The sequence below is a fragment of the Eleutherodactylus coqui genome, chromosome 3 (genome assembly GCF_035609145.1).
Source record: "Eleutherodactylus coqui strain aEleCoq1 chromosome 3, aEleCoq1.hap1, whole genome shotgun sequence".
Classification (NCBI taxonomy): domain Eukaryota; kingdom Metazoa; phylum Chordata; class Amphibia; order Anura; family Eleutherodactylidae; genus Eleutherodactylus; species Eleutherodactylus coqui.
Genome location: NC_089839.1, coordinates 23,537,278 through 23,561,941, shown reverse-complemented (window position 1 = coordinate 23,561,941; position 24,664 = coordinate 23,537,278). Strand labels below are relative to the sequence as shown.

General features: G+C 48.8%; 1 protein-coding gene across 7 annotated transcripts in view; it reads left to right on the top strand.

The window, feature by feature from the left end:
- Positions 1-24,664, top strand: part of KIF6 (kinesin family member 6) — a 126,944-nt gene that overhangs the window by 93,680 nt on the left and 8,600 nt on the right. For all 7 annotated transcript variants that reach the window (XM_066595309.1, XM_066595310.1, XM_066595308.1 and 4 more), the window contains exons 16-20: positions 12,683-12,733; positions 14,699-14,783; positions 14,987-15,122; positions 19,191-19,249; positions 23,481-23,555. In XM_066595309.1, coding sequence (XP_066451406.1) covers positions 12,683-12,733; positions 14,699-14,783; positions 14,987-15,122; positions 19,191-19,249; positions 23,481-23,555 — 406 coding nt within the window. The remainder of the gene's footprint in view (positions 1-12,682; positions 12,734-14,698; positions 14,784-14,986; positions 15,123-19,190; positions 19,250-23,480; positions 23,556-24,664) is intronic.

Here is a 24,664-nt window from a genome sequence, read left to right as displayed (position 1 = left end):
GCTGGCCATATAAGTGTTGGACCGATAGTGCATGTCCATCCTACGGGCGCTACTGACAGTGGCAGAGATGGTGCAGCATTTGCTGTACGGAAGCCGGGGGTGAGTCTGGTGGGTGTAACTGACAGGTGGAGGAGGAGGTAGAGGAAGAAGCCATCCTTGGCCAGCAACCAGAACAGTCATCGAGCTTTCTGTATCCCGAGCCTCCAGATTCTTGAATATAATGTTAGGAGGCAAAAAATTACTCTTCTGCAAAAATGTTTGACTTTTTGGTCTTTTTCCTCCTTCTTCGACACTATTTTCATAAAGTGGGTGGAGCTTAGCGAGAGGGGCAGAACCACACGCAGCCTATCAGATTTACTGTCATTTGCACCAGAAACCGGAATAATTTATAGTGTAAATCTGCAACATCTCAGAGCTTTCTGGTGCGCGGACATCCGTCTTAAGATGCATGCATCTCTTCATACACTTGGTGCACAGTTTTTAGTAAATCCACCTCCAAGTGTCTAAAGCTCATTAAGAAAAATGGCAGATTTGAGCCCGAATTCCTCACCTTATTCAATATCTTTTCTTGCTGTTGATGAATGTCCTGTCCTAATACATCCCAGAACTGAGGGTATGCTACCATTGTATGTGGACTCCAGACGGATACATATTACCTGCACTGATACAATGTAACAAACTACAGACAAGAAAGAGATTTGTGCTGCTGTCGAGGTTACCTGACAGAGGATACAATTGTAAGAAGCCCCCAGCTGTGAGAAGTGTAAAAGTGGATATGAGATTTCAGCTTCTGGGTGTGAACAAAGGTGTTCCCGTTCACTGAATGCAAACAGAGATCTTGTGAATGATGAGACTTTGAAGCATGAAAGTCTACTAGAAGCTGTAGGTACAGAAAACTGGAAAATTGAAGCACTGTGGAAATATTGAGAATTTGGGTATTTTGTTTGGATCTCAGCCTCCTCCAAGGTGGCACACAGTAACAGACAATGGTGACTCTTGGCCACTGTCCCTCCTACTACCCTTCTCCATCTACCACTGTCTCCCATCTTACCACCATCCCTCCTCCTACCACTGTTTCCATCCTAACACCATCCCTCCTACCACTGTCCCTTATATCCAAATGCTGTCCACATCCCTCTACTTACCACTATCCCTCCTCTTACCACTGTTCCCATCCTAACACCATCCCTCCTACCACTATCCCCCACCCAACTGCTGTCTCCATCCCTCCACTTACCACCATCCCTTCCCCTACCACCGTACCCCATTACTACTTCTACTGTCCCGCCTCCTACTGCTATTCCCATCCAAGCACTGTACCTGTCCATCCTCCTACCATTGCCATTCTTCCTATCACTGTCCGCCGTCATACCACCATTCATTGTCCAATCACAGTCCTTCCACCTACCCCTGTCCCAGACCCTCCTCTTATCACTGTCACTTCTTCCATTGTGCCTCCTCCCAACCGCTGTCCTCAGTCCTCCCACTGTCCCACCTACTAGCATCATTCCCCATCCCACTACTGTCCACCATCTATCCTCCTACCAGTGTCCCTCCTCCTACCACTGTCCCTCCTCTTACACTGTCCCATCTTCCATTGTTCCTCCCCTACCACCGTTCTCCGCTCCCTCCTTCTATCACTATTTTCTCACTGTTCCTTGTCCTACTACTATCCATCATCCACTGTCTCTTTGTCCAAACACCATCCCCATTCCCACCACTGTCCTCCTACCACTGTCCCTCCTCTTACCACCGTCTCTTGTCCTACCACGCTCCCCTCTCCAAATACGCCCTCCATCCCACCACTGTCTGCTATCCATTCTCCTACCAGTGTCCATCCTCCTACCACCGTCCCTTCTTCCACTGTTCCTCCCATACCGGCGTCCTCCGCTCCCTGCTTCTATCACTGTCCTCCCACTGTTCCTTGTCCTACTACTATCAACCATCTGTTGTCCTTTCACTGTCCCTCCTCATCACTGTCCCCAGTCCTACCCCCATCCCTTGTCCTACCACCGTCCCCCATCCCACCACTATCCTCCATCTATCCTCCTACCACTGTTCCTCCCTTACCACCGTCCCTTCTACCACTGTTCCTCCCCTACCACCGTCCCCCATCCCACCACTATCCTCCATCTATCCTCCTACCACTGTTCCTCCCCTACCACCTTCCCTTCCACTGTTCCTCCTCTACCACCGTCCCTTCTCCCACTGTTCCTCCCCTACCACCGTCCTTTCTTCTACTGTTCCTCCCTACCACCGTCCCTTCTCCCACTGTTCCTCCCCTACCACCATCCCTTCTTCCACTGTTCCTCCCCTACCACCTTCCTTTCTTCCACTGTTCCTCCCCTACCACCGTCCCTTCTTCCACTGTTCCTCCCCTACCACCGTCCCTTCTTCCACTGTTCCTCCCCTACCACCGTCCCTTCTTCCACTGTTCCTCCCCTACCACCGTCCCTTCTTCCACTGTTCCTCCCCTACCACCGTCCCTTCTTCCACTGTTCCTCCCCTACCACCGTCCCTTCTTCCACTGTTCCTCCCCTACCACCGTCCTTTCTTCCACTGTTCCTCCCCTACCACCGTCCCTTCTTCCTCTGTTCCTCCCCTGCCACCGTCCTTTCTTCCACTGTTCCTCCCCTACCACCGTCCCTTCTTCCTCTGTTCCTCCCCTACCACCGTCCCTTCTTCCACTGTTCCTCCCCTACCACCGTCCTTTCTTCCACTGTTCCTCCCCTACCACCATCCTCCGCTCCCTGCTTCTATCACTGTCCTCGCACTGACCCATGTCCTACTACTATCCACCATCTGTTGTCCTAGCACTCTCCGTCCCACCACCATCCCTCCTACCATTGTGCCCTGTCCCTCCATGCTTCCACCCTCCCCGGTCTTCCCGCTGGTCCCCATCCATCCCCTGCTGTCTTAAAGGGGAATACTTTGGATGGATGCTGAGGAGTTTTGGTCCATGAAGGTGTTTTCAATCAACCGGACAGGTTTTGATGCGCTCTTTATTTTTCCGTGGCTGCACTCACTTCTCCCAAAGTTTACATTTTGGGGTGGAAGAATCCGCTATTTACATCCCATAATCACAAGCGTCCATGTCTGCAGACCTTCCTCCGCTGCGCCTGCCAGCAGGGTTTTTTTAAAGGGAAATGTTCCCCAGATGTACGGCGCTGGCGTCGGCGCATCTCGTCCGTCCGCTCACGGCCGGTATTTATCTTCCATTCTCCACAGAGATTTGTTTCTAACAATATTTTGTCTGCAGAAGGAGCGACGTTCGCAGCTCCCAGGAAAAGCAATGCAGCCGCCTTACTGCTGCTTCCACCTTATGTAAACTGCAGGGCACGACTGGATGGGGATTTTATCAGTGGTGCCCTCTAGTGGTAAAATTGTAAATCCTAAGCCAACACGTTGACCTCTATCACTTTGGTCGAGCTACAGGATTACTATAAGCCTAATGTGGAGCTGTGATTGCACGTCTGTAGTCCTAGGCCAATCATACAGAGCAAGATGAACGTCTGTCCACTGATGAACATAGGATCAAAGGGCTGAATGCAGAGCGGGGTGATGGGAGTTAGGGAAACATCATAGTGCAGCCTGCTAGGCTGTTTCTATTACTCCCACCACTGCCTTCAGGCAGTTGGGGGGCTGTGGAGGCCAAAAGTAGGGGTGGGTACTGATTCCAGAGGTGGGACCAAATGAATCGGACTATCATGACAGGTCTTGTGGATATACTATTAAAGGAGATGTCCCGCGCCGAAACGGGTTTTTTTTTTTTTAAACCCCCCCCCCGTTCGGCGCGAGACAACCCCGATGCAGGGGTTAAAAAAACCACCCGCACAGCGCTTACCTGAATCCCGGCGGTCCGGCGTCTTCATACTCACCTGCTGAAGATGGCCGCCGGGATCCTCTGTCTTCATGGACCGCAGGGCTTCTGTGCGGTCCATTGCCGATTCCAGCCTCCTGATTGGCTGGAATCGGCACGTGACGGGGCGGAGCTACACGGAGCTACACGGAGCCCCATAGAGAAGAGGAGAAGACCCGGACTGCGCAAGCGCGGCTAATTTGGCCATCGGAGGCCGAAAATTAGTCGGCACCATGGAGACGAGGACGCCAGCAACGGAGCAGGTAAGTATAAAACTTTTTATAACTTCTGTATGGCTCATAATTAATGCACAATGTACATTACAAAGTGCATTATTATGGCCATGCAGAAGTGTATAGACCCACTTGCTGCCTCGGGACAACCCCTTTAAACTCTCAGATAGGAGTGCCCCTGTAATCTACAAAAATAGCAGATTCACTATGTACATACATGATTTATCTGAGCTGCACTCACTATTCTGCTGGTGGAGTCACTGTGTACATACATTACTTATCCTGTACCGATCCTGAGTTACATCCTGGATATTATACTCCAGAGCTGCACTCACTATTCTGCTGGTGGAGTCACTGTGTACATACATTACTTATCCTGTACTGCTCCTGAGTTACATCCTGTATTATACTCCAGAGCTGCACTCACTATTCTGCTGGTGGAGTCACTATGTACATACATTACTTATCCTGTACTGAGCCTCAGTTACATCCTGTATTGTACTCCAGAGCTGCACTCACTATTCTGCTGGTGGGGTCACTGTTTACATACATTACTTATCCTGTACTGATCCTGAGTTGCATCCTGTATTATACTCCAGAGCTGCACTCACTATTCTGCTGGTGGGGTCACTGTGTACATACATTACTTATCCTGTACTGATCCTGAGTTACATGCTGTATTATACTCCAGAGCTGCACTCACTATTCTGCTGGTGGAGTCACTATATACATACATTACTTATCCTGTACTCATCCTGAGTTACATCCTGTATTATACCCCAGAGCTGCACTCACTATTCTGCTGGTAGAGTCACTGTGTACATACATTACTTATCCTGTACTGATCCTGAGTTACATCCTGTATTATACCCCAGAGCTGCACTCACTATTCTGCTGGTGGAGTCACTGTGTACATACATTACTTATCCTGTACTGATCCTGAGTTACATCCTGTATTATACCCCAGAGCTGCACTCACTATTCTGCTGGTGGAGTCACTGTGTATATACATTACTTATCCTGTACTGATCCTGAGTTACAGACTGTATTATACTGCAGAGCTGCACTCACTATTCTGTAGATAACTACCAGCCCCTACTTCTATATCAGATGTAGGCAGATTTGTGAATGCAGCTTTGGATGTGACTGGAGTATAGATATATTAGTGAGCAGCATGCTCTGCAGTGTAACCCCCCTGCTCCAGTGGACATATCTTGCTGGTTATATCCTCCGGTTCTGCACGAGTTGCCTTGGTGTTTACAGGGTCTTGGCGAGTAGTGATTGCACTTGAAGTTGATGGTTTGGCGCGAGGGCGCTGCCTGTGGTAAGAGCGCAGGAGGCCGGGGCCAATCACCCACAGAACGTGTTTGTTTTCCCCCTCTCTCCGCACGGACAGAACATCGTGTTTACGGCTTCTGCATTTTTTCTTCTGCATTTCTTCCTAGCAAACACAAATGGGTCATGTCAGGGATCCGGGCCGCGTCTATCCTCCGCTCACCCCGGGCCGCCTTAAAAACGTACACGCAGCAATGAATTTCAAGCCTCTCTGGCCCTCTGCCTGGAAGGCCGACCAGTCTCCTCCTGACCTACTGGTTCTGCTTCAAGCCCTACTCTGTAATAAAGCAGGGATGCATTAAAGGGCCAACACCTTGAATCCTGGCCTTCATCATTCCAAGATGGCTGGAAATTCTTCCACCCGCTGCCATTAATTCCTTGGCTCGCTAATTTGGCAATCAGAGACCGAAAATAGATTTCAGATGTATTTGTTTTGGAACAACTGTGTACGACGCTAGAAATAGCTGCAGAGACGCTCAATAAAAGGATATTACAGGGAAGGATACACATGAGCGCACCCGGAGCCACGCTAGAGAGATGGATGCCGCACTATTGGAACGCTGATCAATAACTGCACCACTTTAAAGATGGGAAAAGGGCTGGGGTGAAAGTAGAGTCGAATAGGCCCCCCACCCTGCATGTTCCCCAGAGACATCATTAGGGTTTGTATAGCTATGCCTAAGTAATTATAGTATCTACTAAAACCAGTGAAGACAGGTGACGTCCTCTCTCTTTGGGGGTTATTCACTTTCACTTTTCTTCTCCATCCGGCCCAGATCGCCATAATGGCTTTCAGCCACGACTCATCTATGCAGAATTTAACACACACATTAGGCCCCCATATGCTATTAGTTACCCCACTGTGTCCCACATAATAATAGTGCTTCCATATGCTAATAGTGTCCCCACTGTGCCCCATACAATAATAGTGCCTTCATATACTAATGCCCTGCTGTGCCCACATACCATAATAGTTGTGTCCCATATAGTAATGGTGCCCCAATATAAATAACTATGCCCCTTGCAGTAATAGTGCCCACCCAAACTGTAGTAATGTTTCCTTTAGGCCCTACACACTAATAGTACTACCGTAATGCCTTCATACATATATAGTGCCACCATTGTGCCTCCATACAGCAGTAAAGTGAGCATTGGGCCTTGAGTGTTAAGGCAGCAGTATGCAGTCCTAAGCTCTGGCTCGCGACCCGAAGGTCGCGAGTTCAATCCCTCCATGGTTCAGGTAGCCGGTTCGAGGTTGACTCAGCCTTCCATCCTTCCGAGGTCCGTAAAATGAAGACCCAGCTTGATGGGGGGTGATAAGTAAATAAATTACCTGAAGGCACTATGGAATAAGTTGGTGCTATACAAATAACAAGTCCCTCCCCCGCACCCCCATCGTGCACCTATATACAAAATAGTGTCCCGAATGTGCCCCATACGGTTTTAGTACCATAAACTAGTAGTGTTCTCATGCAGTAATAGTTCTTCCATTGATTAGTACTAATAGTGCCCCCCCCCTGTTCCCCATACAGTATTAGTATCTCCATATACTAATAGTGCCCCATACCGTATTAGTATCTCCATATACTAATAGTGCCCCCACTGTTCCCCATACAGTATTAGTATCTCCATATACTAATAGTGCCCCCACTGTTCCCCATACAGTATTAGTATCTCCATATACTAATAGTGCCCCATACAGTATTAGTATCTCCATATACTATTAGTGCCCCATACAGTATTAGTATCTCCATATACTAATAGTGCCCCCCCCCCTGTTCCCCATACAGTATTAGTATCTCCATATACTAATAGTGCCCGATACAGTATTAGTATCTCCATATACTAATAGTGCCCCCACTGTTCCCCATACAGTATTAGTATCTCCATATACTAAGAGTGCCCCCACTGTTCCCCATACAGTATTAGTATCTCCATATACTAATAGTGCCCCATAAAGTATTAGTATCTCCATATACTATTAGTGCCCCATACAGTATTAGTATCTCCATATACTATTAGTGCCCCATACAGTATTAGTATCTCCATATACTAATAGTGCCCCCACTGTTCCCCATACAGTATTAGTATCTCCATATACTAATAGTGCCCCATACAGTATTAGTATCTCCATATACTATTAGTGCCCCATACAGTATTAGTATCTCCATATACTAATAGTGCCCCCACTGTTCCCCATACAGTATTAGTATCTCCATATACTAATAGTGCCCCCACTGTTCCCCATACAGTATTAGTATCTCCATATACTAATAGTGCCCCCACTGTTCCCCATACAGTATTAGTACCTCCATATACTAATAGTGCCCCCACTGTTCCCCATACAGTATTAGTACCTCCATATACTAATAGTGCCCCCACTGTTCCCCATACAGTATTAGTATCTCCATATACTAATAGTGCCCCCACTGTTCCCCATACAGTATTAGTATCTCCATATACTAATAGTGCCCCCACTGTTCCCCATACAGTATTAGTATCTCCATATACTAATAGTGCCCCCACTGTTCCCCATACAGTATTAGTACCTCCATATACTAATAGTGCCCCCACTGTTCCCCATACAGTATTAGTACCTCCATATACTAATAGTGCCCCCACTGTTCCCCATACAGTATTAGTATCTCCATATACTAATAGTGCCCCACACAGTATTAGTATCTCCATATACTAATAGTGCCCCATACAGTATTAGTATCTCCATATACTAATAGTGCCCCCACTGTTCCCCATACAGTATTAGTACCTCCATATACTAATAGTGCCCCCACTGTTCCCCACACAGTATTAGTACCTCCATATACTAATAGTGCCCCCATTGTTCCTCACACAGTATTAGTATCTCCATACACTAATAGTGCCCCACACAGTATTAGTATCTCCATATACTAATAGTGCCCCATACAGTATTAGTATCTCCATATACTAATAGCGCCCCACACAGTATTAGTATCTCCATATACTAATAGCGCCCCATTGTGCCCCTACACAGTACTAGTTCTTCAGTAATAGTGCCCTTATTGTTGGCATATTTTGCTTTCTGTGGCACACATGGAAAACGTTGTGTCCGAAGATGCAGAGTTCCTGATCCTTGGACACAATACCGCATCGGGGGCCAAAGCCCGCCAGCCCTGCCAGACTCATCACAAGTGTTCTTATTTACTTCTGATGGAAAGTAGTTATCACAGAGAACCCATTCCTGGCATAGTTGTGTATTGATGAGAACCATCCGCGTGGAGGGAGCGCTGTGCCGTATGACGCTCCGCCGCCGGACTCCTCCATGCCTGGTTCTCTGGTCCTCGTTATTTCTATCCCCCAAGTAAATAAGTTACTTTTGGTACCTACATAGGTAATAATAGATTGTGATGTACTGAGCTGTTGTTACCTGCAGTCCTATGTAACACCACAGATAACACAGTGATGACTCTCTGATTACATATAATGTTGTAGATGTGACCTGCAGTCCTATGTAACACCACAGAGAACACAGTCATAACTCTCTGAGGACACATCATGTAGTAGAAGTGACCTGCAGTCCTATGCAACATCATAGATAACACACAATGATAACTCTCTGAGCACAGATAATGTAGTAGATGTCACCTGTAGTCCTATGTAACACCACAGATAACTCTCTGATTACATATAATGTTGTGGATGTCACCTGCAGTCCTATGTAACACCACAGATAACACACAATGATAACTCTCTGAGCACAGATAATATAGTAGATGTGACCTGCAGTCCTATGTAACACCATAGATAACAGTTATAACTCTCGGAGTACAGATAATGTAGTGGATGTCACCTGCAGTCCTATGTAACACCACAGACAACACATTGATAACTCTGAGTACAGATAATGTAGTAGATGTCACCTGCAGTCCTATGTAACACCACAGATAACACACTAACTCTCTGAGGACAGATAATGTAGTAGATGTCACGTGCAGTCCTATGTAACACCACAGATAACACACTGATAACTCTCTGAGGACAGATAATGTAGTAGATGTCACGTGCAGTCCTATGTAACACCATAGATAACACACAATGGTAACTCTCTGAGCACAGATAATGTAGTAGATGTCACCTGCAGTCCTGTGTAACACATATATAACTAGTACTGATCTCACTGTATAATTCTGTATGCATTGAGCTCCCTCTAGTGGCAGATTCATGTAGTTGCCAGGACAGTGTGAAGGTAAATAGAAAAATCCGTTCCCCCCTCCCACCACAGCAGTTGTGTTCCCGGCCAGGTAAGCCACTAACCTCAAGGTGATATCACTACGTGCCAAATGGCAAACTCAGCTCTGCTACCTCTGTATATCCTGATTTTAAAGAGCTGTTCTGCTGGAAGCAGGGCCGGGGTGTTCCTGTGATAATGCTCAGCACAGCGCAATGTAAATACTTAAAGTGTCATTGGCAGCGCCGCGCATTCCTGCAGTAAGTCCAGGAAAAGCCCTGGCGACGACACAAGCATTTTACGAGCGCGTGGTGTTTTTCTATCAGCTCGTTAGTTTTACTACTGAACATTTCCAGTGGATTGTTCCCCGGCAGTAACGGCCGGGTCTGCGGCCGCGCTCACACTACATCCTGTAAAGTGCAAGTTATTAGTCCACACGAGAACATGAAGAGAACACCAGTCACAGCAGTGGAGACCGACACTACGAAGAAGGCATGATGGGAGTTCATGTGGGTCAGGAGGGGTACTGTTTCTCCTTATGGAGATTTATAGGACATGCAATGCTCCCTGGGAAAATTGGTATGCAAATTGGAGATGTGAAGTACCTTCCTATAGGTGGCGCTGCAGGAGCATTATACCAACTTCTATTGGCACATCAGTCTCATACCCAGTATACCCTCTTAGGGGCTTACCCCACCGTTTATTGTTTCATCCGCTTTTTGTAGACTTCGGAAGTGACCGAGACTCGCCAGTCCGGAACTTGGAGCATCATGCGCCCGTATGTTGCCCCACGTTCAGGTCGAGAGACCCGCAGGCGGGCTGGGTTACACTTCCATACGTAAACCGTATGAAAAGGCAGCGTGGTTAGTCCCTAAGCTGCGAGGCAATGAGCTTCTGCACTCCCCGCGCTCACTGACTATGGCAGTCTGCACATGCTGCCATCTATCGGGCCCTGCTGCATCGTTCACAGCATAGCCTGATTCCACCGCCAAAAGAGAGCAGCGTGGGAGCCCAGCGATGGCACAAAGGGGGAGAGACACATAGGGGCACCATTAGCTTCTGAGGCATGTAATGTGGGCACTATTACAGAATGGGGCACCAAAGGGAGAGCACATTTACTACAGGAGAAACTGAGAGGTAACAACTTGATAGGAAGTGTGTGCAGAAATGAGATGTGGCTGGAAGTTGTCATGGCAGTCTGGGCCAGATGGAGAACAGAAGGAAAAGTAATCAGTGTAATTAGAATAGGACACGTTCATGATACTTGCTGGGCGTAAGATGGTAACCCACCCCTGATGGTACATTGCCCAGCTCACTAACCTCTCCCCTCAGCAGCTGCCGAGGCTTACAGGGGGCTTTACTCATATCTGCCTCATCTCCTGCTCTTATTTCTAGCCTCACTGTCTATCAGGCTGTGGGACCACCGGAGCCGCCCCTTCATACTGCCGCTCCCGTCTGTGCAGCTGTGTCTGGTACTGCAGTTCAGCCGCACTCCTGCGGGGGGTGGTGTCATGGCGGGCTGCGGGCACTACTGCTGCACTTGCTGGACTCCCACACTTTGCCAGGGGTTGGAGGGGCTGTAAGCCCACATGCAGGGGCGCTGGCACAGGCTCACTCCTCCTCCCACTACCGCTGACCCATCAGTCACCCGCTCGGCGTGGCAGCCGCTCCAGAGATACAGGTGGAAAAATATTATCTTACTATAAAATTACAGTCACGGAGTTAATGAAAGCAGAAAGGCAAACAGCAGCGGAGCGCCAAAAACGGGGGACGCCGTGAAGGGGGAGGGGCGGCCGGCGCAGAAACTGCTACTATGTGTACAGAACCATCCACATGGATTTAAAGGGACCTTGGCACCGGCAGCTCCTCTATGAATATCGCTCCCCCTGCCTTTAAGGAGCCCCCTCCCCCACAATCTTACGGCCCCCAGTAAAGTCCTCTTCTGGCAGCTCGTTCATTTACCTTATTATGGAAAGGTTGGGTGACAACCAGTATGGCTGCCACGGGGGCTTGCACCCAACTTTCCCAGAAAGCTGAATGCCAACGCTGTCTAGTTGTGGAAAGATCAGTCTAGAATCTTCCTCTCGTGTGTCTATGGGAGTCTATGGGAGTCTATTAAAGTCTATGGGATCGCGTAAAAAAGCAGCAGCTACACCGCAGCGTGCGTAGTCACTGTGTCAGGAGACGGCGGGGGAAAGTGACATCAGTTTCGCCTTCTTGCATTTCGTTTTCTTTTTGTGCATCTTTCCACCTGATAGCCGCTTTAATTCACGCCAGTTTGTGGCACAATGTCACATTCAGGCCACGCCTCTTTCCCATGAAGCCACGCCCAGTTTCTGACATGAAAAAAGTGTCTAAAACAGATTATAGAGGCGCTACAAGACATTTAAAGGGATTTTCTGGTTTCAGGGTAACACTCTGACCGGTGGGGGGATTACTTGTACTTGTTCTTCTCTGCCGTCCCTCCGACCCGCCGGTTCCAGGTTTTTATACTACTTAATCCGCACAGTGCATTAATAGTGCTGGACCACCAATACACCATGCCTGCTTTCTGATTGGCCAGAGCTGCTCATGTGATTAGCACTGGCCAATCGGAGAGCAACGCACATTGTGCAATAGATAGAAAATTGCTGCAGCTATCTTGGATGACTGAGAACGGGGACCTGGAACCAGCGAACGGGGGGCAGCAGAGAAGAACTGCAAGTAATATATCCGTCCTGTCGCTTTAAGACTGATTCTTGGCACACTTTGCACCAGAAAACTGTCACATTTGTAATAGTAAATCTGCCCCGAGTTGTGGAAATGTTCATTTGTATGCCCGGATACATACATGAGCCAACATGAGCCGGTATCAGCTCTCCCACCAAACTCATCTGTCAAGCTGGGTGACGACCAGTATGGCCGCCATCATAGGGCTCCAAGGAGAACAAATCCCCACATGATAGCTGGAGGGGGCCGGAGCGGTTGGTATCGGCCCCCAATAATAAGTAAGTTTGGGGGAGCAGATTCCGAACCTCCATGATGTCTTCTCTCTGTGTCTCCTGACAGATCGGCTGAAGGCAGCGGTGGAGCAGCGGAGGATGCAGCAGGCAGCACAAGGTAAGCAGGGGTTCTGACGTCACGTGTCGTATTCTTATCACTACTTGTAAGCCGATAGCAATACCCGTTCCAAAATATGGAAGAGGTGCAAAGCTTACCTCTCTCTGTCCCCTCTGCAGGCTCCGCCTCTGGTTGGCTTACCTCTCTCTGTCCTCTCTGCAGGCTCCGCCTCTGGTTGGCTTACCTCTCTCTGTCCTCTCTGCAGGCTCCGCCTCTGGTTGGCTTACCTCTCTCTGTCCTCTCTGCAGGCTCCGCCTCTGGTTGGCTTACTTCTCTCTGTCCTGTCTGCAGGCTCTGCCTCTGGTTGGCTTACCACTCTTTGTCCTCTCCGCCTCTGGTTGGCTGACCGCTCTCCGTCTTCTCTGCAGGCTCCGCCTCTGGATTTGGCCTTCAAATAGTGCTGTGCCAATGGGGTCTTACATTGGCATAATTGCGCACGCCTTAGCACAACGTTTTTGCGATATGAATGAGGCTGTTTTGTGTTCGTATTGGCGCATTTTACCGCGCTCTTTCTGCCCGCTGGTCATGTTCTCTTGCGGCAAACAAACGCACTGATTGAAATCGCTAAGGAGTTCCAGATGTCTTCTTATTGCAGCAGAATTGCGCAGTGTTTCACGCATCTCCTTGCTTATTGCGCGCTTCCCATTGACTCCTATGGGGACCTTTGGTCCATCCGCTGGAGAGCGTCTGGTGTAATCTATAAGCTATAGCAAATCTGATGGACAGCGTGTGGCCACTCCCCCAGTCATAAGCCACGCCCACTTTTAGAAAAGCTGCATACCCCATTGTCCACATAGGCGTCCTTTATTGCCGTCAGAGAAACACAAGCGCCATCAACCTGCAAGACAGAGCCAGCCATAGTGCCCCCATAAGAGAGCCAGCCATAGTGCCCCCATAAGAGAGCCAGCCATAGTGCCCCCATGAGACCCAGCTGCAGCGCCTCTTATAAGAGAGCCAGCCATAGTGCCCCCATAAGAGAGCCCGCCGCAGCGCCTCTTATAAGAGAGCCAGCCATAGTGTCCCCATAAGAGAGCCAGCCGCAGCGCCTCTTATAAGAGAGCAAGCCATAGTGTCCCCATAAGAGAGCCAGCCGCAGCGCCTCTTATAAGAGAGCCAGCCATAGTGCCCCCATAAGAGAGCCAGCTGCAGTGCCTCTTATAAGAGAGCCAGCCATAGTGCCCCCATAAGAGAGCCAGCCATAGTGCCCCCATAAGAGAGCCAGCCATAGTGCCCCCATAAGAGAGACAGCCATAGTGCCCCCATAAGAGAGCCAGCCATAGTGCCCCCATAAGAGAGCCAGCCGCAGCGCCTCTTATAAGAGAGCCAGCCATAGTGCCCCCATAAGAGACCCAGCTGCAGTGCCTCTTATAAGAGAGCCAGCCATAGTGCCCCCATAAGAGAGCCAGCCATAGTGCCCCCATAAGAGAGCCAGCCATAGTGCCCCCATAAGAGAGACAGCCATAGTGCCCCCATAAGAGAGCCAGCCATAGTGCCCCCATAAGAGAGCCAGCCGCAGCGCCTCTTATAAGAGAGCCAGCCATAGTGCCCCCATAAGAGAGCCAGCCATAGTGCCCCCATAAGAGAGCCAGCTGCAGCGCCTCTTATAAGAGAGCCAGCCATAGTGCCCCCATAAGAGAGCCAGATCTGAAACTCACTTGAGCGCTTGTCTGAGAAGCCCCATTGAAATCATTGGAGGGGTTTTACAGCGTTTAGCGCGCCGTTTGAAACGCCACGCTAAACACCGTGAAAGAAGGCCTGTGTGAGAGCGGCCATGTTTACAGTACGTATATAAAGGGTCCGGACCCCCAACCAAGTGACGGCGCGCCTGCATTATGTACCGCAGCCTCCTCACTGACATCTCCGGGATGTTCCCTGGAATCCCAGCACCGTTACTATATTATTGCGCTGCCAAGATGGAAACTGCGTCCTCGCCAAATCATTTATCATTCTCCAAACATCCCTTAGGTGTTTCCAACGCTTACGAAGAAGCGAACAAGTCTGATCCAGAAGAGGAATCGCTGCGGGGTCAGATGGTCGCAGAAAAAAATCGGTATGCGGATATGGGGGAGCAATGGGGGGGGGGCACTGCTGGAGGGATAAGACCTGTGTGATAACCCCTATAGGGACAAGAGCAGGAAGTATGTAGGGGGAGGGGGGGACATATGAGTATACAATATACCGCACGCTCCGTCCTTACTGATGTCCGCAGGTTAGACCTGCTGCACCCCACTCACTGTCCCCCTTACATCTTAGATATAAGACCTCTTTCTATCAACTCAAAAGCCTTAAGATGGAGATCGAACACCTCCAGCATCTACGGGAGACGGCCTACGTCAGGATGAAGAGGGACTTTGAGGACTGGTGGTCTCAGGAGGTCTCCAGCTTACAGGTATAACATGTCCTCACCACATTACTACACATCTCAGTGATGTCACCGCTGTTCTCTAGTGAAGGGATAGGCTGCATTCTCTGTGATGTCACCGCTGCTTCCTAATGAAGGGATAGGCTGCATTCTCAGTGATTTCACCACTGCTCTCTAGTGAATAGATAGACTGCATTCTCAGTGATGTCACCGCTGCTCTCTAGTGAATGGATAGGCTGCATTCTCAGTGATGTCACCGTTGCTCTCTAGTGATGGATAGGCTGCATCCTCAGTGATCTCACCACTGATCTCTAGTGAATGGATAGGCTGCATTGTCAATGATGTCACCACTGCTCTTTAGTGAATGGATAGGCTGCATTCTGAGTGATGTCACCTCTGCTCTCTAGTGATGGATAGGCTGCATTCTCAGTGAAGTCACCGCTGCTCTCTAGTGAATGGGTAGGCTGCATTTTCAGTGATGTCACCGCTGCTCTATTGTGAATGGACAGGCTGCATTCTCAGTGATGTCACCGTTGCTCTCTAGTGAATGGATAGGCTGCATTCTCAGTGATGTCACCGCTGCTTTCTAGTAAATGAATAGGCTGCATTCTCAGTGATGTCACCACTGCTTTCTAGTGAATGGATAGGCTGCATTCTCAGTAATGTCACCGCTGCTCTCTAGTGATGGATAGGCTGCATTCTCAGTGATGTCACCGCTGCTCTATAGTACTTGGACAGGCTGCATTCTCAGTGATGTCACTGCTGCTCCCTAGTGAATGGATAGGCTGTATTCTCAGTGATGTCACCGCTGCTCTCTAGTGAATGGATAGGCTGCATTCTCAGTGATGTCACCGCTGCTTTCTAGTGAATAAATAGGCTGCATTCTCAGTGATGTCACCGCTGCTTTCTAGTGATTGGATAGGCTGCATTCTCAGTGATTAACCGCTGCTCTCTAGTGAATGGACAGGCTGCATTCTCAGTGATGTCACTGCTGCTCTCTAGTGAATGGATAGGCTGCATTCTCAGTGATGTCACCGCTGCTCTCTAGTGATGGATAGGCTGCATTCTCAGTGAAGTCACCGCTGCTCTCTAGTGAATGGTTAGGCTGCATTCTTAGTGATGTCACCGCTGCTCTCTAGTAATTGGATAGGCTGCATTCTCAGTGATGTCACCGCTGCTCTCTAGTAATTGGATAGGCTGCATTCTCAGTGATGTCACCGCTGCTCTCTAATGAATGGATAGGCTGCATTCTCAGTGGCGTCACCGCTGCTCTCTAGTGAATGGATAGGCTGCATTCTCAGTAATATCACCGCTGCTCTCTAGTAATTGGATAGACTGCATTCTCAGTGATGTCACGGCTGTTCTTTAGTGAATGGATAGGCTGCATTCTCAGTGATGTCACCGCTGTTCTCTAGTGAATGGACAGGCTGCATTCTCTGTGATGTCACCGCTGCTCTCTAGTGAATTGACAGGCTGCATTTTCAGTGATGTCACCTCTGCTCTCTAGTGATGGACAGGCTGCATTCTCAGTGATGTCACCGCTGTTCTCTAGTGAATGGATAGGCTGCATTCTCAGTGATGTCACCTCTGCTCTCTAGTGATGGACAGGCTGCATTCTCAGTGAAGTCACTGCTGCTTTCTAGTGAATGGACAGGCTGCATTCTCAGTGATGTCACTGCTGCTCTCTAGTGAATGGATAGGCTGCATTCTCAGTGATGTCACCTCTGCTCTCTAGTGATGGACAGGCTGCATTCTCAGTGAAGTCACTGCTGCTTTCTAGTGAATGGACAGGCTGCATTCTCAGTGATGTCACTGCTGCTCTCTAGTGAATGGATAGGCTGCATTCTCAGTGATGTCACTGCTGCTTTCTAATGAATGGATAGGCTGCATTCTCAGTGATGTCACCGCTGCTTTCTAGTGAATGGACAGACTGCATTCTCAGTGATGTCACCGCTGCTCTCTGGTGAATGGACAGGCTGCAGTCTCAGTGATGTCACTGCTGCTCTCTAGTAAATGGATAGGCTGCATTCTCAGTGATGTCACCGCTGCTCTCTAGTGAATGGATAGGCTGCATTCTTAGTGATGTCACCGCTGCTCTCTAGTAATTGGATAGTCTGCATTCTCAGTGATGCCACCGCTGCTCTCTAGTAATTGGATAGGCTGAATTCTCAGTGATGTCACCGCTGCTCTCTGATGAATGGATAGGCTGCATTCTCAGTGATGTCACCGCTGCTCTCTAGTGAATGGATAGGCTGCATTCTCAGTGGCGTCACCGCTGCTCTCTAGTGAATGGATAGGCTGCATTCTCAGTGATTTACTTTGATTAACTCCCAGCACTCCTCAGGATTTTTAAACCTATTAAAGATGACTAACAAGTCAATAGGATGCACGCCAAACATGCAGGGGTAAGAACTCCAGAAACCCCAAGAAGATATACTCCAATGTCTCAATAAAGGAATGGCAGCATCCTGGGCGTAATGCAAAGCAGTAATTTATTCCTCCAAAATCTTGCTACGTTTCGACCCCATTGGGGTCTTTGTCAAGCAAAGACCCCAATGGGGTCGAAACGTAGCAAGATTTTGGAGAAATAAATTACTGCTTTGCATTACGCCCAGGATGCTGCCATTCCTTTATTGAGATATTGGTGCATTCTCAGTGATGTCACCGCTGCTCTCTAGTGAATTAATAGGCTGCATTCTTAGTGATGTCACCGTTGCTCTCTCGTAATTGGATAGGCTGCATTCTCAGTGATGTCACCGCTGCTCTCTAATGATTGGATAGGCTGCATTCTCAGTGATGTCACCGCTGCTCTCTAGTGAATGGATAGGCTGTATTCTCAATAATGTCACCGCTGCTCTCTAATGAATGGATAGGCTGCATTCTCAGTGATGTCACCGCTGCTCTCTAGTGAATGGATAGGCTGTATTCTCAGTAATGTCACCGCTGCTCTCTAGTTATTGGATACACTGCATTCTCAGTGATGTCACCGCTGTTCTCTAGTGAATGGACAGGCTTCATTCTCAGTGATGTCACCGCTGTTCTCTAGTGAATGGACAGGCTGCATTCTCAGTAATGTCACCGCTGTTCTCTAGTGAATGGACAGGCTGCATTCTCAGTAATGTCACCGCTGTTCTCTAGTGAATGGACAGGCTGCATTCTCAGTGATGTCACCGCTGTTCTCTAGTGAATGGATAGGCTGCATTCTCAGTGATGTCACCTCTGCTCTCTAGTGATGGATAGGCTGCATTCTCAGTGAAGTCACTGCTGCTCTCTAGTGATGGATAGGCTGCATTTTGAGTGATGTCACCACTGCTCTCTAGTGAATGGAAAGGCTGCATTCTCAGTGATGTCACTGCTGCTCTCTAGTGAATGGACAGGCTGCATTCTCAGTGATGTCACTGCTGCTCTCTAGTGATGGATAGGCTGCATTCTCAGTGATGTCACCGCTGCTTTCTAATAAATGGATAGGCTGCATTCTCAGTGATGTCACCGCTGCTTTCTAGTGAATGGATAGGCTGCATTCTCAGTGATGTCACCGCTGCTTTCTAATAAATGGACAGGCTGCATTCTCAGTGATGTCACTGCTGCTCTCTAGTGAATGGACAGGCTGCATTCTCAGTGATGTCACCGCTGCTTTCTAGTGAATGGATAGGCTGCATTCTCAGTGATGTCACCGCTGCTTTCTAATAAATGGATAGGCTGCATTCTCAGTGATGTCACCGCTGCTTTCTAGTGAATGGACAGGCTGCATTCTCAGTGATGTCACCGCTGCTCTCTAGTGAATGGACAGGCTGCATTCTCAGTGATGTCACCCCTGCTCTCTAGTGAATGGGCAGCCTGCATTCTCAGTGATGTCACCGCTGCTCTCTAGTGAATGGATAGGCTGCATTCTCAGTGATGTCACCGCTGCTCTCTAGTGAATGGATAGGCTGCATTCTCAGTGATGTCACCGCTGCTCTCTAGTGAATGGGCAGCCTGCATTCTCAGTGCTGGTTTGGCCTCCTCTCTGTTCTGTGTTGCATTAGTTCTCTTTACTCCACATTGAGCAGATAATTTCCGGTACATTAATAGGTTATATATTTTTCACCCCTGCAGGATCGGCCGGAGATGGATGTGCGGCGCCCTCCGTCACCTCTCTCACGGCACGCTCACAGGTACGCCGCATCATGTAACATGAGAACTGTCAGCACGGACAGTAACAACTTACATATTACACCGGCTGGCACAGACATATTATATGACTGGTTGGTGACGTTCGGTTATTGGGGGGCCGAGAAGACAAATCATTGACTAATTGAAAAAATGTTAAACTTTACCTCGAAGTTACTAATCTCTGATGGTTGTTATGGTGCGGTCAGAGAAGAATGCTAAAATATTAAATCCCCCGTGGCCATATTAATACTAAGCATTACCAGCACTGGCGATGCAGGGGATGCGGTTGCACCCGGGCCCGGGAGCCTTAGGGGGCCATAAGGCCTCTTTTCTCCATATAGGGAGCCCAGTACTATGAATAAAGCATTATAGTTGCTTTATTGGCTAAGCGTTGCAGCACTCAGCCAATCAGAGGCAGCGCTCGATTAACCAATCACAGCCATTTATCCAGTGTTGGCTCTGATTGGCCAAGCGTCACAGTACTCAGCCAATCAGAGGTAGTGCTTCCAGGAGGCGGGGATTTTTCCATCCCCGGCCAGAGGAGAGATGATGAAGAATAGTGCCGGGGAGCGTGAAAAAGATGCAGCGCAGCCGGACAGCGCTTCTAAGGTGATGTATTATTTTCCTGCAGCTAGGGCTTAGTTTAGGGCTTTTACAGTAGGATTTACAATAGCAAATTGCGCGATAAAGTCGCCCGTGTGGATGCGGCCTTAGTCCGCATACAGACGGGCGATTTTCTCGCAATGCGACAGTGCTACAAATCGCATGTATGTAGAGCCCACGCTTTGCTATGGGTTCTTCCACATGAGCGATGTTTTGTAGCCTGCGACCATGCGAGAATACAAAATCATGCCATTCCCCATACAGCCGCGACTTGCGTTTTTTTTTTTTTTTTGCAGCCCATGTTTCCCTATGGAGCCTTCCTATGTGTTGCATCGCATGACATGGTTTTCGTTCTATGTACCTGTTAACAGTAGGAAATCCTATCATAAGAGCCCTAAACTAAACCCCAGCTGCATAGGAAAAAAAGAATACATCACCTCTCCGGCGCTGTCATCTCGCTGCTCGTCTCCCCTGAAGCTTCCCAGCAGTTGCTTCAAGTTCTCTTGCAGAGCTTCCTGGTCGGGACTTTGAAAATCCCTACCTTCAGGAAGCTCTGCCTCTGATTGGTTCCCGAACGCGTTGCTTAGCCAATCAGAGTCAGTTCCCGAGGAATCAATCACAGCCATGCAATGAAGCACCAGCTCTGATTGGCTAAACCATGGCGCTTGTGAACCAATCACAGCCAGCCCTTCCAGGAGGCAGGGATTTTGTACCTCCAATCCAGGAAGGGCTGGCAGAAGACTGAAGACGAGTACCGGGAGGCTTCAGGGTGCGAGTAAACGCAGCGATATCGCACGGACCACCAATGCGATAACCCTGCGATTTTCTTACGTCTATATCGCGTCTGCCGTGTGGATGCGACCTTAAGCTCATACAGGGAAAAGGGGGAGGTTCAACTTTTAATATATATTTTTAATACTTAAAAAAAGCTAAAAGTTAATTTAGTTATTTAATTAGAGTTATTTTTGCTACTTGAATTTGTGATCATTTGATTGTTTATACAATGCGATGCAATATTTAGGTACTGCAGTACATTGTATTTGAACAGTCATTCTATTAAGCCATGCCACAGGCACAGCCTTATAGGCAAACCGTCATGGCAGCCCTGGGGCCGTCACAACTGCCTGGCTGTTGACGACAGCTGACACCACCCCGCATGGAGCTGGTTTGGCTCCTGAACCCGCCCTATAGGAACCCAGCGCACATCTGATGTACATGCATGTCGGATGTTGCGAAGGGCTTACGGTAAACTCCGGCGGCCTTGTACGAATTCAGCAAGAGACAGATAAGGGCAGGTTTGTGGGGCCTTAAAAGTGTCAGATCTATGCTTGGTTTTCTGACGCGGACTCGCCACATAATCAGCCGCTGGGCTTCGGAATTCTGCGCCGATTTGCATAGGGATTGGCACACGGATTTAATCGCATTCAGTGGAGAATATCCACACTCGGCCATTTGATTCAGTTTCCACGTCAAGAATTGACAATTCCGTTTTTCTCCGTGACAAGATTCATACCCGCGCGTTGCCAACTGCGGCGTGGATTCCCATTGAAGTCAGTGGGAGGGTAAAGTGACGCGGCGTCCGAGGCTACTATGATACTGCCGCTGTGTACAGGGACCCGGATGTATCACCGCTGGAGCTGCCATTGAAGTGTATGGCACTGAGCCTGCAGGATCATCCTGAGTCACTGCATCAGCCCTGGCAAACAGCGAACCCAGCCGAGCAGCTATTGCTGAGCTCACCTGAGGGTAGATCATCATTATGGAGCTGGACAACGCCTTTCGGGCTTATTCACAGCGGCGATTTCCACGTTCGTGTTTGCAGCGAACGCCACACTAACCCTTTACACGCTTGTCTGAATGGGGCAAAAAAATAGGTGATAGATTACCTATAATTGTGGACAATCCCTTTAATGCCTAGGGAGGGTCCGTAGTGCCACAATGCCGGGGAGTTTCCTTTTTAGCGATTGCCCATTAGTTTCTGACGCATCTTCAGGGTTGTGCTTCATACTCTGCAGTCCTTCCCCTCCTTCAGCCAGCAGGGAGAACCGCTCCTGTATGTGCTGCACTCCCTACATGTTACTGATCTGCTGCCTCCATTATGGCGGACGGCGCGCTCACACCGCCGCGGCCTCCGCTTCCAGCCTTACCACAACAGATGAGCTTAGCAGATGTGGAGCCCGGGGGAGTCCACAGGAAAGTGTTCCTGCTCGCTTCAGCCGGGGTGTTAATTAGCTAACATTTCATAGCGTCCTTATACTTTATCCGTATAATCCGGCAGCGGACGCTCCCCCATTGTGCGCCAATCTCATGTATCGAATATCTGCCTTATTCATAAAGATTGAGATCTTTGTTCAGTTCTACCGAGGCCGCTGGATGCGGAGCTGAACGTCCGAAACGTCCCCTTACAAATATCCATATGATCCAGTGTTACATTGTGGTTTATGCTCCAGTCACATCCAGAGCTGCATTCATAATTGTTCTACTCTAGCCACATCCAGAGCTGCAGTCCTATTTCTAATACTCGAGTCGCATCCAGAGCTGCATTCACAATCATGAAAACAGTTCTAGATAAGACTGTAGTATTTGAATTATGAATGCAGCTCTGGATGTCACTAAGCTATAATCTGAATACTCCACCCACATCCAGAGCTGCATTCACAGTTATGAAAACAGCTCTAGATGAGACTGCAGTATCAAAATTATGAATGCAGCTCTGGGTGTGAGCAGAGTAGTATAATTATGGCTACTGCTCTGGATGTGACTGGGGTAGAATCTGAATGCTCCAGCCACATCCAGAGCAGCATTCATAAATCTAATACTCCAGCCACACTCAGAGCTGCATGCATAATTCTAATACTCCGGTCACATCCAGAGCTGCATTCATAAATCTAATACTCCAGCCACACCTAGAGCTGCAAGAATAATTCTAATACTCCGGTCACATCCAGAGCTGCATTCACAATTATGAAAACAACTTCAGACAAGACTGTAGTATTTGAATTATGAATGCAGCTCTGGATGTGACTGGAGTATTACAATTAGGAATGTTGCTCTGGATGTGACTGGGGTATAATTTGAATACTACAGCCACATCCAGAGCAGCATTCATAATTCCAATACTCCAGCCACACCCAGAGCTGCATTTATAAACCCTCATTCTCCCGGCAATAAACGCGGCTGATCTGCGACATATTTTTTTGATGTGAATGTGCCGCAACAATCCACAGCAGGAATCTGAGGCCGACCCTCAGTAGTGCCCCACCTCCCTGCCAACCCGTTTTTGAGAAGTTCCTTGCATGCCACCCTAGAAGGTAAGCTGGGACACAGAGGAATCGGGGATGTTCCCACCATCACGGGTAATTAACAAGAATTAATATCATTTTCGGTGAGAAGGGAAAACTATATTAAAATCACCCCTTTAAAATAAAGTTAGAAATTGGAATAGCTCTCTGCTGCCACCTGGTGGACAACATCTGGTAATGCAGATCTTGGTGTAGCTGTCAGGGATTATGTAGGGGCCATCGGTATAATAAACTGCTGAAATATAAGAGCGATTCCGTTCCCCCCTTATGCTGGGCATTGGGGTTCGCCCGTCTTGTTGCCTCTTCTCTGACTCTTCTCCTTCTACAGGATGTCAGATGCCGCGGATCTAGACGATAGCAGCAGCCATGAGAGCGCCGCCCAGAGGCCGACATCCAGCCACAGGTAAGAAGCATGGATGACCTCCTACTGCACACTCAGCATCTCTACCCCCTCCGCCCACCGGGACCACCGGCAGGATTGTGTCGAGTACCAGACGAGGAGTTTTTGTCTATCTATGGTGGAGCCGCTGCTGGCGCGGTGGGGGATGGGTCTAGGGATGGCAGTTGTGTCTCTGAACATCAGGGTTGGTTGCAGACTTCTGCTCTTAGAATCCCATAAAGGGCACATGTCACTATATCCAGGTCCGCCACAGTGGGAGTGCCTTTAGTCCTCGGTCCCATCCACCTGACTATCCAAATGTTGCTATGTGGCTTTAAGGCCACTTCCACATGGGCGACAGAATTGGGCAACATTCTCGTGATATGACAGCACTACAGATCCCACGTATGTGAAGCCCATGTATGTGAAGCCCATGTATGTGAAGCCCATGCTTCCCAATGGGTTCCTTCCGCCATGTTTTGTAGGCTGCTAGAAAAAAGATGGCATGCTGAATCTTGCTGCGATTGTGTAGCCCATGTCTCCCTATGGAGCCTTCCTATGTGTTGCATCATATGCGCAAACACGTGGCGATGCAACCTTTACAGTAAGAAATCCTACTGTCTCCCCGAAAATAAGCCCTAGCTGCTTAAAAAAACCCCACACAATACATTTCCTAACAAGCGCTGTCCATCTCCGCCGCACGCCTCCTCTGCAGCTCCAGCACACTTGCTTGTAGTCTTCACCCAGTGCTTCCTAGGCAGAGGTTCGAAAACGCCATCTCCAGGAAGCGCTTGCTGTGATTGGTTCTTGAGCGCCGCGGCTCAGCCAATCACTGCAGTGCTCCATGAGCCAATTACAGCCATCACATTGAAGGGCTGTTATTGGTTCATCGAGCACTAGCTCCGATTGGCTGAGCAGCAGCGCTTGAGAACCAATCAGAGCCAGCGCTTCCTGGAGGCAGGCATTTTGAACCGACAAGCCAAGAAGCGCTGGGTGAAAACCACAAGCAAGTCTGTCGGAGCTGTGGAGGAGTTTTTGTACGGTAGCTAGGGCTTATTTTTGGGGTAGGGCTTATATTTCAAGCCCCCCAAAAATCCTGGCAAAAGAGCGCCACAAAGGCGTGGTATTATTGC